The 16,281-nt window shown below is 45.6% G+C and overlaps 1 protein-coding gene and 3 non-coding genes across 5 annotated transcripts; all 4 read left to right on the forward strand.

Annotated features, from left to right (window-relative positions):
* The first annotated feature begins 1,101 nt into the window (after window positions 1-1,101).
* Window positions 1,102-10,683, forward strand: NCL (nucleolin). 2 transcript variants are annotated; one of them, XM_053903792.1, is made up of 14 exons: window positions 1,102-1,288; window positions 2,340-2,456; window positions 3,752-4,235; window positions 4,617-4,831; window positions 4,947-5,031; window positions 5,225-5,366; window positions 6,076-6,200; window positions 6,806-6,929; window positions 7,677-7,834; window positions 8,320-8,443; window positions 8,621-8,754; window positions 9,306-9,432; window positions 9,801-10,024; window positions 10,203-10,683. In XM_053903792.1, exons 1-14 carry the CDS (start codon window positions 1,271-1,273, stop codon window positions 10,277-10,279), a joined length of 2,154 nt encoding a protein of 717 aa, XP_053759767.1. In that variant the 5' UTR covers window positions 1,102-1,270; the 3' UTR covers window positions 10,280-10,683. The 2 variants fall into 2 exon arrangements, with proteins under 2 accessions (XP_053759767.1, XP_019301142.1); XM_019445597.2 differs by having other exon boundaries at window positions 4,617-4,823; window positions 4,945-5,031.
* LOC128772749 (small nucleolar RNA SNORD82) lies at window positions 5,076-5,144 on the forward strand. Its single transcript, XR_008416905.1, has one exon. It is a non-coding gene; the product is annotated as a small nucleolar RNA SNORD82 (small nucleolar RNA).
* LOC128772752 (small nucleolar RNA SNORD20) lies at window positions 8,858-8,938 on the forward strand. The gene has a single exon (XR_008416906.1). It is a non-coding gene; the product is annotated as a small nucleolar RNA SNORD20 (small nucleolar RNA).
* On the forward strand, window positions 9,485-9,619 carry LOC128772734 (small nucleolar RNA SNORA75). The gene has a single exon (XR_008416900.1). It is a non-coding gene; the product is annotated as a small nucleolar RNA SNORA75 (small nucleolar RNA).
* Window positions 10,684-16,281: the final 5,598 nt, after the last annotated feature.

The following is a 16,281-nucleotide window of genomic DNA, read 5'->3' on the forward strand; positions in this document are numbered from 1 at the left end:
CCCAGGATATATCCTAGGCAGGCTCTATACTGAAGGAAGTGCTCTGGGTCAAGTTTGGCACCAACTAAATTTGCCCGCAGTGACCCATCAGAACTGGCAAAAGCACCACCCAAAGAATCTCCTGTGCCTCTGCCATTGAGGAAACCTTTCCTTGCCTCTTGACTAACTCCTGGACCATTTGGTGAGACTGACTTCTAAGTCACATTTTAATTTATGTTTTAGTCCCAGATAACAAAAAGGGTAACTTGTGAGTGGTCAAAGGGTTGGCCTGTGGTTGGCCTCACCAAGTTCCTCTCCCCACCGCAGTTATAATGCCCGGTGGCCACCAGGAAGTTATCTCTCCGGTCTTGTTCCTCGTTGGGAGAAATACCCAGCTCATGAGGCTACTTGACACTAAATGTAATGTTTGTGCACTGTTCACAGACATAGGCGACTGTCTTTATTAACAGCTCTTAGGAGGCAGCTTCAGGCACGTGGCCTGGGAGAGAATCACCTGCAGACGGGGATTTTCTGGCTCGGGTTCATTGGCGGGCCAGGCTGAAGTGCGCCTCCTACGCGGGCGCTGTGAACCTGGTGGTCCCTTTATTTCGGGAGGTCTCGGGCTCATCAGCAGGGAAATGGGGACGAACTACTCTCTCCACGGCCGCCGGGCGCGTCAGCGTGGAGAGCGGGCTGCAGCCGCTCGTGGGGCCGCCCAAGATCTCCACGCACCCCTCCCTCCCCCGAGTAGACAGGACACCGACACGGTCAGGTACCTGAGACTACCCATATGCAGCCGCCCGCGTCTCGGGAACTGGCGGCGCCAAAAGCGTCAGTCCCACGGCGCAAGCGCCGCGAGCGCGGGCAGCGAAGAGGCTCTTCAGGAACCGCGCGCCTACCACCCAATCAGAGCCGGCCTTGCACAAAGCGAATCCCGCCCCCGGGGCGCCGCCACCGAATCCCCTCCCCCTCCCGTGCCCGCCTCGGCCCGCCCACTCCTGCCTGCGCCCCGCCTCGCGCCGTTCTTGGGTAGAGGCTCGCGATTGGTCCATAGGATGGACGCAACCTCTGGTTGGCCGAGACGGAGTCACGAGGACGCCGTCGTCGCCTTTCCAGAGGCGATTACTGGGCAGGCTCAGTCTTTCGCCTCAGTCTCGAGCTCTAGCTGGCAGCCAAGCATACGTGCTCCGGGATATTCTGTACCAGCGGCCGCCATCGCCGTCGCTTGGGTTCCTCTGGACTCGTCTGCGCCACTCGCCCGCCACACACTCCGCCGGCATACGCCGCCATCATGGTGAAGCTCGCAAAAGTAAGAAGCCTGCTTGCGCAAGCATGGACGTCGAGGCCTGCTTTCTGAGGAGGGCGCGCGCGGCGCCGCGAGGAGGAGGGCCTGCGCGCCGTCCCGGGCGCGTTCGAGGGCGCCATGCTGCGGGAAATCTCGCGCGGTTAGCGGGGAGGTCTCGCGTTTTTTGGCTAATCGGTGGCGAGGTGAAGGGCTTCGGCAGGTTCCGCGGGTGGTTGTGGTGGGGCGGAAAGACTTCGAGACTGAGTGGGGAGGGGGCGCCGGGCCTTGGGGTGGAGGGATGATGCCAAACTCCTGCGACGGGCCGAAGCGGGGCCCCGCCTCCTGACGCACGTGCCCCAGCGCGCGGCCCGCCACGTGGGCCGCGCCGCGTGTGTCCCGGCGTCTGCGGAGGGGACCTGGCCGTGAGTTGGGCAGAGGCGGGACTGCTTTAAACGGAGGGCCTGCGGCCTACGGGATGTCGGCTCCGGCCAGACGGGCGGGCACGAGGTGGGCTCCAGGAGGAGGCCCTGCCTCGTGCTTTTTATGCTGTGCTGCGCGCACATGGTGACCTGCGCGGTATCTTCACGTGGCTCCGCGGGGTCTGGAAGGGGCGGGGTTTCCACGGGAAAGAACTTAGGAAGAGCGAAGGTTGTAAGGGCTAGCGTGGTTTTTTGAAAACTTGTCTTAAAGACCCTCACCACCCCGAATTTGGATTCAGGCGAGAGTGTCGGTCGTGGTGCCAGAGTTAACGAAAGGCTTTTTTAAGGTAGTTCCCCCCACGCGGTAAAGAGCTGTGGGTTGTTGGCCGTTAAAATGGGCCAGTTGTCTGTAGTGTTAAAAGCATTCGTGATGTTTGTAAATCACAGGAACAATGGGGGAGCGGGGCTCAAGAGTCTTACCGCTTTACCGTTGACCTCAGTACTAGTTTACCTAGTAGTTCACGTGTCAGTATTTTTATCCAGCAGTCTGAAAAGCGGATTTAAAAAAAGCAGGTGGCTTACTACGCTTAGGAATGATGGGAAAATATGAATGATCTGAGATGTTGGAGGTGTGATGTGCTAATTGTTTGTTTTAGGCTGGTAAAAATCAAAGTGACCCCAAGAAAATGGCTCCTCCTCCTAAGGAGGTAGAAGAAGACAGTGAAGATGAGGAAATGTCAGAAGATGAAGATGATGATAGCAGTGGAGAAGAGGTAATTCTATATAGCTTCATGCCGAGTTGTGTTAAACTACGAAATGGAGAGTTAAAACAGGTGGTATCAGATGTCTGAAAATACTGGCAAAAATAAGATTATATTCATTCATCCATGGTCTGTGGAGATTGTTTCCCAAGCTCTTCATTGGCATGTTGAGATACAGGGTAAGTATTTGAATGAATTTGACAGAAAAGATTTAGAGTCTCCTTTTCCTGTGCTCTCTGTAGGGCTTGGTGCCATATGTTGTATTAAATCGTGACATTTTTCTAGTTTTAGTATGTTAGGCCAACACACTAGATGAATAAACAGCCTGGACTGTTAAGTGTCTAGTAAGTGGCATTGCTGAGCATTGTTTCCAGGTCTCGGTTAGCCTTACCAGATCCTTTCCTAGCCTCCAAGGAGGATTGATTATGAGCTGTGTGATACTAGTTACTGTTAACCTCTTGGTATGGGTTGACGGTGGCCACCTCTCTGTATTAACTGATAACATGCCTGGCTACTGTTTGCTCACGGTAAAGACCACTAATCCCTATATTTTTGCCTAGATTTGTTGAGGATTTGATAAAGGTTTTACTGTTAATTCATTACCTGATGAAACTAGGAGCAAAAAGTGGCTTTGAGTGTAAAATTAAGGTAGACGAATGGAAGTTTTTATCAAGCTTAAGATGCTCACTCTTTATTAATTTTGCAACGGTTGACTGTCCAGTCTATTTGTTACTCATTTTATTTTCTAGTTCTAAGAATGAGCTTTTTATACCAGCACCCACTGTAAGAATCCTAAATGATTAAGTAGTACTTAACAAGTAGAGCTTTCTGTGTGCAAGACTTCTAATAGATATGCCAACTCATAATCTCTCTAACAGTATAAGAGGTTGATGTTATTATCCTTTACAGATGAGGAAAAAAAGTTGAGGCTTAAAAGTTATTTTAAGCTTTTCCTAAGGCTGCTAAAGTGGCAGGTAGGATCCAAACTGACTGTTGTCAGAGTCCATATTAAGCTGTGCCACTTTAAATGCAGTTAGAATGTATGAAGTACAGGAATTCAGAGGTATTTTAACTGTTAAGAGCAGTTTTTTATGCTTCAGTATTGTATTTTATCTGAAGAAGAAGGCTGTGACTTCAGGCACATGGGAGGACCCAATGTCATGGCCCTGTAGTTTAACACACTAACATACATCTAATGTGTGTGGTCTTGAGCCAGAACCAGTGTGAGAATTTAGTACTTGCTCATGGGACCAAGGCACTCTTCGGGATTGGAAACAGATTTATGTTTGGTTTTATTTATTCTTCAGGTTATCATTCCTCAGAAAAAAGGCAAGAAGGCTGCCGCAACTCCAGCAAAGAAGGTGATGGTTTCCCCAACAAAAAAGGTTGCAGTCGCCACACCAGCCAAGAAAGCAGTTGTCACCCCTGGCAAAAAGGCAGCAGCCACACCAGCCAAAAAAACCGTTGCACCAGCCAAAGCAGTAGCAACACCTGGCAAGAAGGGAGCCACCCCGGGCAAGGCATTGGTAGCAACTCCTGGTAAGAAAGGAGCAGCCACCCCAGCCAAGGGAGCAAAGAATGGGAAGAATGCCAAGAAGGAAGACAGTGATGAGGAAGATGACGAGGACAGTGAAGAGGAGGACGAGGAAGAGGAGGATGAAGAGGAGGATGAATTCGAGCCGGCAGTGATGAAAGCCGCCGCTGCTGCCCCTGCCTCAGATGATGAGGACGACGACGACGAGGAGGAAGATGATGAGGATGAGGAAGAGGATGAGGATGAGGATGACGATGGTAAGGAGTTCTTTTGTTTCCGGACTAGTTTTTAGAAGGTGCATTAGAGGTGAGGTTTTGGCAGTAATGCTACACATTCCAGGACGGTCTAGGAGTTAGATGAAAATCCTCCCAGGGATTTTCTGGGGTGTCTGTGGTACAGAAGTCTTAAGTCACCCAAAATGATTGCCTGCCCCTGAGAAAATGTTTAAAATGGCCTATTTTGTGAGTATTTTTCATAAGGTGGGATTTGCTCCCAACAGATCTGTTTACTCCTTTCTGTAACTGCTAAGCACGGTGGCGTTGGTAGGATTGCATTTCTTTTCCTTTAGATTTTCCAAGAACTAAAGTTGGTTTGGGGAGAATTCTTTTGAGTTTTTGAGTAAGTTGCATCTCTTTCAGACTCTGAAGAAGAAGCTATGGAGACCACACCAGCCAAAGGAAAGAAAATCCCTGCAAAAGCCGTTCCTGTGAAGGCCAAGAGTGCAGCTGAAGATGAAGATGAGGAGGAGGATGATGAGGATGAAGATGAGGAGGAGGAGGATGAGGAAGAGGAGGATGATGATGAGGAAGAAGAGGAGGAGGAGGAGGAAGAAGAAGAAGAAGAAGGTAATCAAGTTAGATTCTGAAGTACAGTGATAAAAATTATAGAGGTTACTTGGGGGGAAGAAAAGGCACTTCAATATGTGTGACTACTCACTGGTAACAGTGTTGAAAATCTTGTGTACAGAGCCTATTAAAGAAGCACCTGGAAAGCGAAAGAAGGAAATGGCCAAACAGAAAGCGGCTCCTGAAGCCAAGAAACAGAAAGTAGAAGGTAACTTGCAGAATGGAGGGTAGGGGAAGGGTGTGGCACCTGATCGCACAAGTGATGAACAGCAGAGGGACTTAATACTGAAGCCTGATGTGATATTGTGATGTCTGATGTGCTCTGTAGAAATTTCACGCTGGAAATTTAAGTTCATGCCATACTTTATAAATAGACTGATTTGAATTCCTGTTTTGTACAGGTACAGAACCAACTACATCATTCAATCTTTTTGTTGGAAACCTGAATTTCAGCAAATCTGCTCCTGAATTAAAAACAGGCATTAGTGATATTTTTGCTAAAAATGATCTTGCTGTTGTGGATGTCAGAATTGGTGTGTCTAGGTGGGTATGGAGGAATTCTGCACATTACTCCTGGATTTGCAAGTTTTCAAATATTAGACATTAATGAGTTAAGTTACTAGATTATCAAAACGTAAAATCCCAAATTGAAGTTCCTAAAATCTCCCTTACATTTTGTTACAGCGTTAATTTTTAGTAAGTTACAAGATTTGAATCTTAGGTTTCTAGAAAGATCTGAAACTACTGGATTTGAAGAGATGTAATGGTTCTAACTTCCATTTATTTTGAGAGAGAGCACAAGTGGGGGAGGGGCAGCAAGAGAGGGAGAGAGAGCATCCCAAGCAGGCTCCGAGCTGCCAGCACAGAGCCCAGTGTGGGGTTCGAGCACAGGAAACTGTGAGATCATGGCCTGAGCCGAAACCAAGAGTCAGACGCTTAACCAACTGAGCCACCCAGGAGCCCCTAAACCGGGTTCTTTTGATTGCTGTTAGTATCAGTTGTTAGGAGCAGTATGGCTAATACAGACCTCAAAGGTGAGCTTGCATCAGTTCCCTGATACCTTGCTCTATGGCAGCAGTTTAATAGAGCCTTGACTTCTGTTAAGACCATAGGTTTTTCTTTGCTTAATTCTTGTTTGCATCATCACATCGTCACATTTTGCCTGCCCGGAAGGGATTGTGTAGTCATGTTTTCATGGGTTTTTTTTTCCCCCCATTCGTAATTTTGTATTTTTCATCTTACTGTCTTAAAGGAAGTTTGGCTATGTGGATTTTGAATCTGCTGAAGATCTGGAAAAAGCTTTGGAACTCACTGGTTTAAAAGTCTTTGGCAATGAAATTAAACTAGAAAAACCAAAGGGAAAAGACAGTAAGAAAGGTATGTAAGACTGGGTAATTGTGATAACTGACCTCTAACTTCTTAATGGTTATATATCTAGTTGGGAGCTAGTTGGCCAGGGTAAATAGCTTAACTTTTATTGGTTTCCTTATAATGTGAGGGTTTAAATGAGTTCAAGTGATAAATGTACTGCTTGCCGGTTTTCTAAATTCCCGAGCAAGAATAGACTTCTTTAAAAAAGAATTGGTTAATAGAGGTCTTTCCTCAATAGAACTAGATTAGATCCTAACTACTCTTTTTGTATTCTTTATCTTTTCTCTCTTTGTTTGTCACGTTTCAAAATGTATGATCGTAATCTTTTTTAATTCAAAAAGCATTTAGCACCTGTTTTAGTTTGAGCACTGCTCTGAGTATCCAACACGCAATTTGATTTCACTGGTGACAGCAGCTTGTGTTTTTGCCATTTGCTGCATCTCTATACTTACGTGCCATGTATAAGTGTGTGTACGTATATGTACATGCCTTGTATATCGTAGGATCTCGAATTATTTGTTGAACAGAACTTTTCCGTTAGTTCTTCGGGGAGGGGAGGGTATGTCTTTCAAGCAATACGCTTCATTTGTTTGTTTTTTTTTTTAATCTAGATCGAGACGCAAGAACACTTTTGGCTAAAAATCTGCCTTACAAAGTTACTCAGGATGAATTAAAAGAAGTATTTGAAGATGCTGTGGAAATCAGATTAGTCAGCAAGGATGGAAAGAGTAAAGGGTATGTTTTGTGTGTAAGGAATGTCGACTTCTATTAAAATTAATGTACTTCTCTGATTTTATAAAAGAAATTTTGATCTCACTGTCCTAGGTGTGTGATTGGTGCAAACTAATCTTTAACCAGTGTCTTAACTTTCTACCTGTGCAGTGGGAAAACATACTTTAGGGTCATTGTAAAAGACTTCAAATATATACAAAGTATTGTGAAATGTACCTAGCTTTGTAAGTAATAGCAGTTGTGCAGTGAGATGGGGTTACCATGAACAAGTTTTCTAGGTGTGCTTGGCAACCTTCTGTAGTGGAAGGAAAATTTTAATGGACAAGTGAAACATGGCAGGAAACCAGAACATTTCAGTTCTTCAAGAACATTTTTATTGTACTCATTTGAAACAAGGTTCTGTTGGTGAGATTAGAACATTTGTGTTAACATGGTTTTTTTTGTTTTTGTTTTTTTTTTTTTTTTTTTAATTTTTTTTTTAACGTTTATTTATTTTTGAGACAGAGAGCATCAACGGGGGAGGGTCAGGGAGAGGGAGACACAGAATTCGAAACAGGGTCCAGGCTCTGAGCTGTCAGCACAGAGCCCGACACGGGGCTCGAACTCACGGACCATGAGATCATGACCTGAGCCGAAGTCGGCCGCTTAACTGACTGAACCACCCAGGCGCCCCTACATGGTTTTTTTTTTTTAAAAAATCAGTGTTTTTTAAGTTCTTAATGTCTTTTTATTTTTTTTCTACTGTTGCAGGATTGCTTATATTGAATTTAAGACAGAAGCTGATGCAGAAAAAACCTTGGAAGAAAAGCAGGGAACGGAGATAGATGGGCGATCTATTTCCCTGTACTATACTGGAGAGAAGGGTCAAAATCAAGACTACAGAGGTGGAAAGAATAGCACTTGGAGTGGTAAGAATTTACAGAATTCCAGGATTGATGGAGGGACATCTTTGCATTTTTACTGCTGTTTTTTTTTTTTTTTTTAAGTTCACTAGTAAATTAGATATAGCTCTAGATCGGTCAAGTTCTGTATCTCTATGATAGTAATTCAGTGTCTTGAGTGAGGTGTATGAAGTCGTTTTGCATTGGAACATAGATCTCCCTGTGTGTTTGACCCTTTAAAGGACTTCGATGATATGCGTCTTTAAATTAGAATATTTGTTCTAGGAACGTATAAACAAATAGCTTTTACATATTTAGGTAATAGGAATATAATATTGCATGGTAAGTACTCAGTATGAGTAACAAGTGGAAGTCCACCTGCATGTCCATTGACATGTTAATTCTTCCCAGTCATAGAAGTTCTCTATGAATATGAAGAATAAGGTATAGCTGTGACTGAACTTAGGAACTATTGTTTCAGAGTCTTCATTTGGCTTTTTTTTTCTTTGTAGGTGAATCAAAAACTCTGGTTTTAAGCAATCTCTCCTACAATGCAACAGAAGAAACTCTTCAAGAAGTATTTGAGAAGGCGACTTTTATTAAAGTGCCCCAGAACCAAAATGGCAAATCTAAAGGGTAAAATAATTAGTATGGTTAGGATATTAATTATGGGCTTTAAGAGGCTGAATCATTTTAGCTCACAAATTGGGTATAAAGAGCATCATTTAAGTATCTCTTTGGTGGCATTAGATGTCTGCAGCCCAGCAACTATGTGCTTGGTAACTAACTCTAAGTATTGATTATTATTCTCAGGTATGCATTTATAGAATTTGCTTCATTTGAAGATGCTAAAGAAGCTTTAAATTCCTGTAATAAAAGGGAAATTGAGGGCAGAGCAATCAGGCTGGAGTTGCAAGGACCCAGGGGATCACCTAATGCAAGAAGCCGTGAGTTACGTTTGACATGGTGTTACGTTGAGGGTCGGCCCTCCTCGGTGCTATGCTTCATCATTAACGTTTGTGTTTCCTGTTGCTGCTGAGTGAAAGATACTGGATATGATGATTGATTATCTGAGAACATAACTGATGAAATCCCAAGAAAATTCCTCTAGATAGTCAAGTTCTGATCCAGTGAGGTCTTCTAGCAGCACATTCGCCCACAGTTACTGCCCTATGTGGTGATTGCAACAGCTGCCCGCTTGTGTAGGGATTGCGGTCTTTGCATTGCTTCTCCTTCTTCCCATAAAGGATCTGAGACAGGACCTCAGCTGCTCTGGTGATCGGTATAAACTTGAGATGATTGATCTATGCCTTTTGCTTTAATTGAGCACTAGTTTGCTAAGTTGCTTTTATGTGCCTTTTTTCCAGAGATTTTTAAGTGAAAGGCTAGCTTCTGCTAAGCCGAGTGTTCTTGGCCAGTAGTCCCATACTGGACGTTATTAAAAGCTACCATCTGGTTATTGTGGCTTTAGGTAAAATGTGCGATTTTTCTTCCATAGAGCCGTCCAAAACCTTGTTTGTCAAAGGTCTGTCTGAGGATACCACAGAAGAAACATTAAAGGAATCGTTTGACGGCTCTGTTCGGGCAAGGATAGTCACTGACCGGGAGACTGGGTCCTCCAAAGGGTAAGATGAAAGGAAATACTTGTCCACGTAGCGGAGACCTCCTTTGTAGTATACCTTCTCACTGAGCTCCTTTCTGTCGATTGGTGGCAGTTTATGGATTCGCACGAGAAGAAGAGACAATTCACAGTTAGCGTTATTTTGCCCTCTGTCTTCACAGAGGTATATTCTGCTGATCTGTGAGACATTTCTGGGGGTCGATAAAATGAGTTCCAGCCTTCCACAAGGAAGCCTTTCACTCTGTCACTTGGGTCTTTCCTCCACTGAGCAAATCTACTTCTGTGGAATCACTGTCCCAACATGTGAGGTTAATCTTGGCACTTGGCAGTATGTGTTCTTTCTATAACGAGTAATCTCATTTGGCATTTCAGGTTTGGTTTTGTAGACTTCAACAGTGAGGAAGATGCCAAAGCCGCCAAGGAGGCCATGGAAGATGGTGAAATTGATGGAAACAAAGTTACTTTGGACTGGGCCAAACCGAAGGGTGAAGGTGGCTTTGGAGGTCGCGGTGGAGGCAGAGGTGGCTTTGGAGGCCGAGGTGGTGGCAGAGGAGGCCGAGGTGGATTTGGTGGCAGAGGCCGGGGAGGCTTTGGAGGTAAGGAGGCTGGGCTTCCTCGATGTGTGCGCTGGACACTGGCACGTGTCCTTCACAATGTGTCCAGAGCCCAGGGCAGGGTTCCTGTATCAACCTCCAGGTTGTCACCGATCACTGTGGGGAGGGGAGGACTCCTGGGTGCTTTGTACTCATTCTTCAATGTCTTGGCTTCCTATAGGGCGAGGAGGCTTCCGAGGAGGCAGAGGAGGAGGGGGAGACCACAAGCCACAAGGAAAGAAGACGAAGTTTGAATAGTTTCTTCCATCCCTCTGTCTTTACCCTCTTCTGTTTGAAAGAAAAGGACTCTGGGGTTTTTACTCTGTTACCTGATCAATGACAGAGCCTTCTGAGGACATTCCAAGACAGTATACGGTCCTGTGGTCTACTTGGAAGTTGGTATAGATAACATTTCAAGGGAGATACCCTGTTGGTTTTGACTGGATATTCATATAAACTTTTTAAAGAGATGAGTGATAGAGCTAATCCTTATCTGTAAGTTTTGAATTTATATTGTTTCTTCCCATGTACAAAACCATTTTTTTCCTACGAATAGTTTTGTTTTTGTTTTTTTGCGTTGGGGGGGTGTAAAGGAAAGCAGAATGTTTTATCATGATTTTTGCTTCAGCAACTTTGGGACAAATTAAAAGTCCTAAACTCTGGTGCCAGACTTGTACTTCCTAGAGTGTCTCCCGGAATACCGCTGCAGGTGGAGCGTGGCGGAGCCAGCTCTGTGGCTCCAGATCACCCCACCCCACCCCCTGCCCTGGAAATGCTCGTTACATTGGGTTCAAGTATCCCGGCTACAAGTTTTGGTGAGATGGTTGGTAAAGTGACTTGAAAGACTTGTTGGAAATCTGCTGTGGCTTATCCTGTTTGTTGCAGGCCTGAGGATCAGGTGTTCTGAAGAAGTACTCTGGAGAGGGGCTAGGAGCACATCGGTCAGGCCTCCTGAAACCTGCAGCTGAGAGCATGGATTCTGGAATTGGCGATAATTCAATAGAATTTGTGCTAGACGAATGGAACGGTGGGGGCTTGGGGATTATGGTGAGCCTGGGGAAGAAAACCAAGTCCAGTAGGTGGGCCCTTGTGTTTTGTAAATCTTCCAACAACCTCTGGTTCAACCAAGTAAGGGCTTTGGTATTACACGATACTCAGTATTCACTAATTTACCCCTTATTCCCTCTAGCACTACTAATAATCAAGGGCCCCAAGGTCTGTGCCAGCAGATTAACAGGATTACTGAATGATGCCCTAGATGCTGCGGAGCAGAGATGTTAAAACAGCCATCCAAAAAGCCCATGGACTCTAACCACCTGTTTTAGACTAGTCAAAGTGCCAAATCAAAATGTAGGTGGGTGTCTGGCTGGTAGAGCATGTGACTTTTTAGTTTCAACACTTTGAGAGTGCAAGAACCCCAAGCACGCTCTGAGCTGTCAGCGCAGAGCCTGACCTGGGACTTGATCCCACAAACCGTGAGATCATGACCTGAACTGAAATTGAGTGGGATGCTCAACTGAGAGAGCCACCCAGGTGCCCCATTAAAAACCATTAAAAAAAAAAAAAAAAAAAAATCTTGATTTGGCTCAGGTCATGATCTCTGGGGTTTGTGGGATTGCCTGCTTGGGGTTCTCGGTCCTCTCTGTCTGTCCCCTGCTTGTGCTTGCTCTCAAACATTTAAAAAACCAACTCTTGCATTTTAGCCAAATAAAATATTTTTGAGAGCAGGGGAGGGGCAGAGAGAGGAGGACAGGATGGAAGTGGCCTCTGCGGACCGCTTGTGACGCGTAACCAATGGAGTCACCCAGGTGTCTCTTACAATACATTTTTAATGTGAGTGTACAAAGAAAAGGGGCTCCAGGGTGGTTCAGTTAAGTATTTGACTTCTGCTCCGGTCATGATCACAGGGTTCATGAGTTCAAGCCCCACGTCAGGCTCTGCTGACAGCTCAGAGCCTGGAGCTCTCTTTCTGCCCCTCCCTTGCTCACGTTCTCTCTTAAAAATAAACATCAAAAAAGTGTTTTTGTAAGTAAATGTTCGTTTTAGGCCTCGTTGAGTTTCACTGTGGGTTAAGGAAATCTCAGCTGTATGCATATTTTTTGCAGCTTAAGCTAGTCTTGTGGATATGGGGGATAGCTATGATGGCCTGCTTTGAGGGTGAGCGCACCAGTGGAAGCTTGTTGCTGCTATGAAGGTCAAGCCAGCAAGCAGATGTTCTTGGATAAACTTAAAAAAAAAGCTTGGCAGCCTGTGTTTCTCTGGATTCAAAAGTTGCTGTTCACTCAGTGGAGTTCAGACTGCCTAATGTCAAAATTTGCATCTGGGCAAAACAGTGTCCCAAAACTGGGCTAGCAAGGCCTGTGAGGTTGGTGTTTGCGTCTCCTGAGGCCTAGCAAAGGAGGATTCTAGGGCTGTCGTGACCCTACAGCCTTCTCTCGTGTAGGTGCTTGCCTTGGTTGGCTACTCTACCTGGCAGGCCTAGAGGTTTAAATAAACCTGAAAAGTTATTTGGCCATTAGGAACAGAGACCAGGGTTGCTATGAGTCCAGGCCCAGCACAGCCAGTGCTTAAGTACCTGTTACTAAATAGGACTTCACAGCCCTAGAGGTGTGGGGTGTCTGTGGGTTCCCTTGCTGAAGGGAAGGGAAACGTATTCCACCATTAGAATTGCTCTTGGGGTGTCTGGCTGGTGCAGTCAGTTAAGCATCTGACTTTGGCTCAGGTCATGATCTGGTTTGTGAGTTCAAGCCCCAAATCGGGCTCTGCTGTCAGTCCTGAGCCCACTTCGGATCTTCTGTTCCCCTCTCTGCCCCTCCTTTCCTGTCTCAAAAATAAACATAAAAATCTAGAATCACTGTACACATCTACTTTAATAAGCGAATGCTGCTGATGGTGTGCCTTCCCTCAGGCCCTTCCCTCAGCCCCTCCATACACCTGATGTGGGCGGAAAAGTAAGGTTCGTTCTCCCTTTCTGCTGTTCGGTTCCTCACCATTAAATCGGGGACCGTCTAGTCCTGTTACTACTGGTTGTTCCAGGGGGTGGTGTGCTGACTTGTGTGGAATGGAGAGGAGGTTGGAGGGTAGTCCTTCACCCTGGAGGGCGAAGGAGGAGCATTAATGCTTACCTTTAGGGACTAGAATCCTGCAAATGTCTTAATTCTTCCCTCCCGGACACTGGTCTGGTCTCCAGGTTGGTGGGCTGGGTGAAGGTTTTGCAGCCATTTTAGAAAAGCAGCTCCCGTTGGCAAATGGTTGTCGCCACTTCTGTCATTCTTCCAGTAGGTGGCAGCACATCCACAAGGATGTGGAAACCTAAGGCTGCGTTTCAGGGCAGTGTGTTTTTTTTTCTTTTACTTTTTTTTTTTTCTTCTGTTTCATTTTATATTAGAGACTCTGAAGCACACTCCAGGCTCCGAGCTGTCAATGCAGAGCCTGAAGTGGGGCTCGAACTCACCAGCAGTGAGATCATGACCTGAGCCAAAGTCGATGGAGCCTCCCAGGTGCCCCATGGTGTTTTGTTTTTTTTTTAATGTTTATTTAACACATTAAAGAGAGCGCACAAGCGAGGGAAGGGCAGAGAGAAAAAAATCCCAAGCAGGCTCTGTGCTGTGCTGTCTGTGCCCAGGAACTGGAAGATCATGACCTGAGCCGACATCAAGAGTTGGACACTTAACTGAGCCACCCAGGTGCTCCCAGGCCAATGTGTCTTTAACTTCAAATTTACACTTGGATTAAGTGATGGGGCTTGGGAGTCTGCAGGAAGTCCACTCAGCACACTAAGAGATGCTGTGGAATGCACAGAGAACTCAATTTCATGGAATGGTTGGCCTGTGCCCTTTCCCAGAGGTATCCCATTCTTGTAGGCTTGGTTCACTGTCTCTTTGTATCTCAATCTGTTTCCCCTCAGCCTAAAAAAGTGCCAAAAGTTTTCTCGTCAAAAGAATTGTCCCCTGACCCGACCTCCCCACCCAGCTGTTGCCGCTTGCCTTCATTGCCAAACTTTGAGAAGGACCACACTCCTGCGTCCCACTCCTCGTCCCTAGCATTGTGACTTACGTCCCCTTGCTTCCTTGCAGCATTTGACAGATGAGCCCTCCTTCCTGCCTGAAACTCCCTTCCCCGCCCTTAGAAAACCTGGGCAGACAGTAGAGCGGTGTGCGCTGTGACCCTCTGTGACCCTTGGCTGAGGTGGAGAGGGGAAGAGCAAGCAGCCCTCGGCTTAGAGCCTTTCAACAGGCTCATTCTCTCCAGTTTCTAGATAGGAGCCAGTGGCTATCCCCCGCAGTTCAGGTAACCCAGCAACGCCGGGAAAAGGCCTGGAGAGTTCCTCTACTGCTGGGCCCTCCACGTGGAAACATGAAAAGCACACATGTATCCTGCCAACCTCTGAGTAGAGGGGCTTGATGTCATTGTTCTGTCCCGTGGGCCTAGGACAGTGCCTGACATGCAGTAGGTACTCAGTAAGTGATAAACGGAACCCCGGAGAAAGTCCTTCCCCCAAATGCAGGGAAAGCTGTGATAGCAGCAGGAGAGAACCTAGGCCAGGAGTTCTTAACATTTGCATGTAGGGGGTCCTGGTAAAGACTTTGAACCTCTCAGAATAACGTTCTCAAGATTATTTGCTTTAAAAGAAAGGATTACAAGGGAAACCAATTATATTGAAGTAAATTTATTAAAGTATTTATGCACAACTTTTGTGATAGAATTATATGTGTTCACTAATGCATTAGATAAGATGTATTTGCATTTAAAATACAGTTAAGTTAGGGTTTGATTCTGGTAATGATGGAGTGTGTGAAAACAGACCGTTCTGTTAACAATTATAAACTGTACAAAATATAAATCAGCTTTTAAAGTTGTTGGACAGATAATACCAGATAGAAACTGAAGCAGATGTCTATCATCCTTAGAAGACAAGGGTACTGAGTGAGATCCATGTTTAGTCAGTTTTCTCCTGTTGGGTACCCATGAGTTAGCATGGATCCCCAGACACAGAGTTTAATCAGAAAGGGGGCCTGTCTTATTGCGCTGAGGAGTCCGTTTGGAGTTTAAGTCTGGAAATTTTCCTGAAAATAAAAGACACACTGAGCCATAAGACCTGCACACTTAACTGCCTTCAAATTCTCAGCCAAGTCCTACATTGTGTATGCACAGGCCAAGATTCTAACGAGCCCAGGGGAAAACAACTGGAAAGTTAACAGAGCTGGCTATAGATGCCAGCAGCTGCCGAGTGCTGGGGAGGCAGAGTTTGGAGTTCAAATTCTGCCCAGTTAGATAGAGGCTTCTAATAAGCACTGCAAGCTTTTCTCTGAGACTTAGAAAGGTCACAATTCAAAAGTAACAGCCACATCCCACACCTAAGGACTGAGCCTAGGATGCGGGGCAAAACGCAAAACCAAAATAGGCTCACCCTAACAAAGCCTCAAGCCTGAAACTGAGCCCCTCCTCATGCTCAAGATGACGTGTTAGGAATTTAATTGCCTACAAAACTCAACAGTGTTCAGAGAAGGATAATAGAAATCAGACTGTCTACAGTGCATCATCCACAATGTCCAGTAAGCAAAAAATTGCTAGGGGCACCTGGCTGGCTCAGTCTGTAGGGCATGTGACTCTTCATCTTGGAGTCATGAGGTTGAGCCCCACCTTGGGCATAGAGCTGACTTTTAAAAATTACTACAGGGGCGCCTGGGTGGCTCCGTCAGTTAAGCGTCCGACTTCAGCCCGGGTCATGATCTCAGCTCATGAGTTCGAGCCCCACGTTGGGCTCTGTGCTGATGGCTCCGAGTCTGGAGCCTGCTTCGGATTCTGTGTCTCCCTCTCTCTCTCTCTGCCCCTCACCCACTCTCTGTCTCTCTCTCTCTCAAACATTAAAAAAAAATTAAAAATTACTAGACATGCAATGAAGTATGAAAATGTAGTCCGCGATCATAAAGTCGATAAACACATAACTCACATATTGAAATATGAAGGCAAAGACTTCAATCATAAATATGTTAAACAATTTGCAGAAGAGGAGTATATATAATAAAGAAATGGAGGTGTTTCTGGAGAGCTATGAAAACTCTAAGAAGGGAACCAAATGGAAAGCCTAGAACCGAAAAACAAAATATCTCAAAAAATTCACTAGAAGGGCTTAACAGCAGAAGAAAGGATCAGTTAACCAGAGGACAGTTCAATAGAAATTATTGACAGAGTTTGGCACACGCTATCCCAAAATACAGCAGCAGCTTGGCATATTGAGTATTTCAAGCGGAAGGAAT

Source organism: Panthera pardus, unplaced genomic scaffold, assembly GCF_024362965.1.
Source record: "Panthera pardus isolate Hobbes unplaced genomic scaffold, ASM2436296v1 HiC_scaffold_10, whole genome shotgun sequence".
Taxonomy (NCBI): domain Eukaryota; kingdom Metazoa; phylum Chordata; class Mammalia; order Carnivora; family Felidae; genus Panthera; species Panthera pardus.

Excerpts from the sequence above, each read along its gene's own strand:
- NCL (XM_053903792.1), top strand. Across the intron at positions 5,032-5,224 it reads CAAGAAACAGAAAGTAGAAG|GTACAGAACCAACTACATCA; the intron begins GTAACTTGCAGA and ends TGTTTTGTACAG. Across the intron at positions 9,433-9,800 it reads GAGACTGGGTCCTCCAAAGG|GTTTGGTTTTGTAGACTTCA; the intron begins GTAAGATGAAAG and ends TTGGCATTTCAG.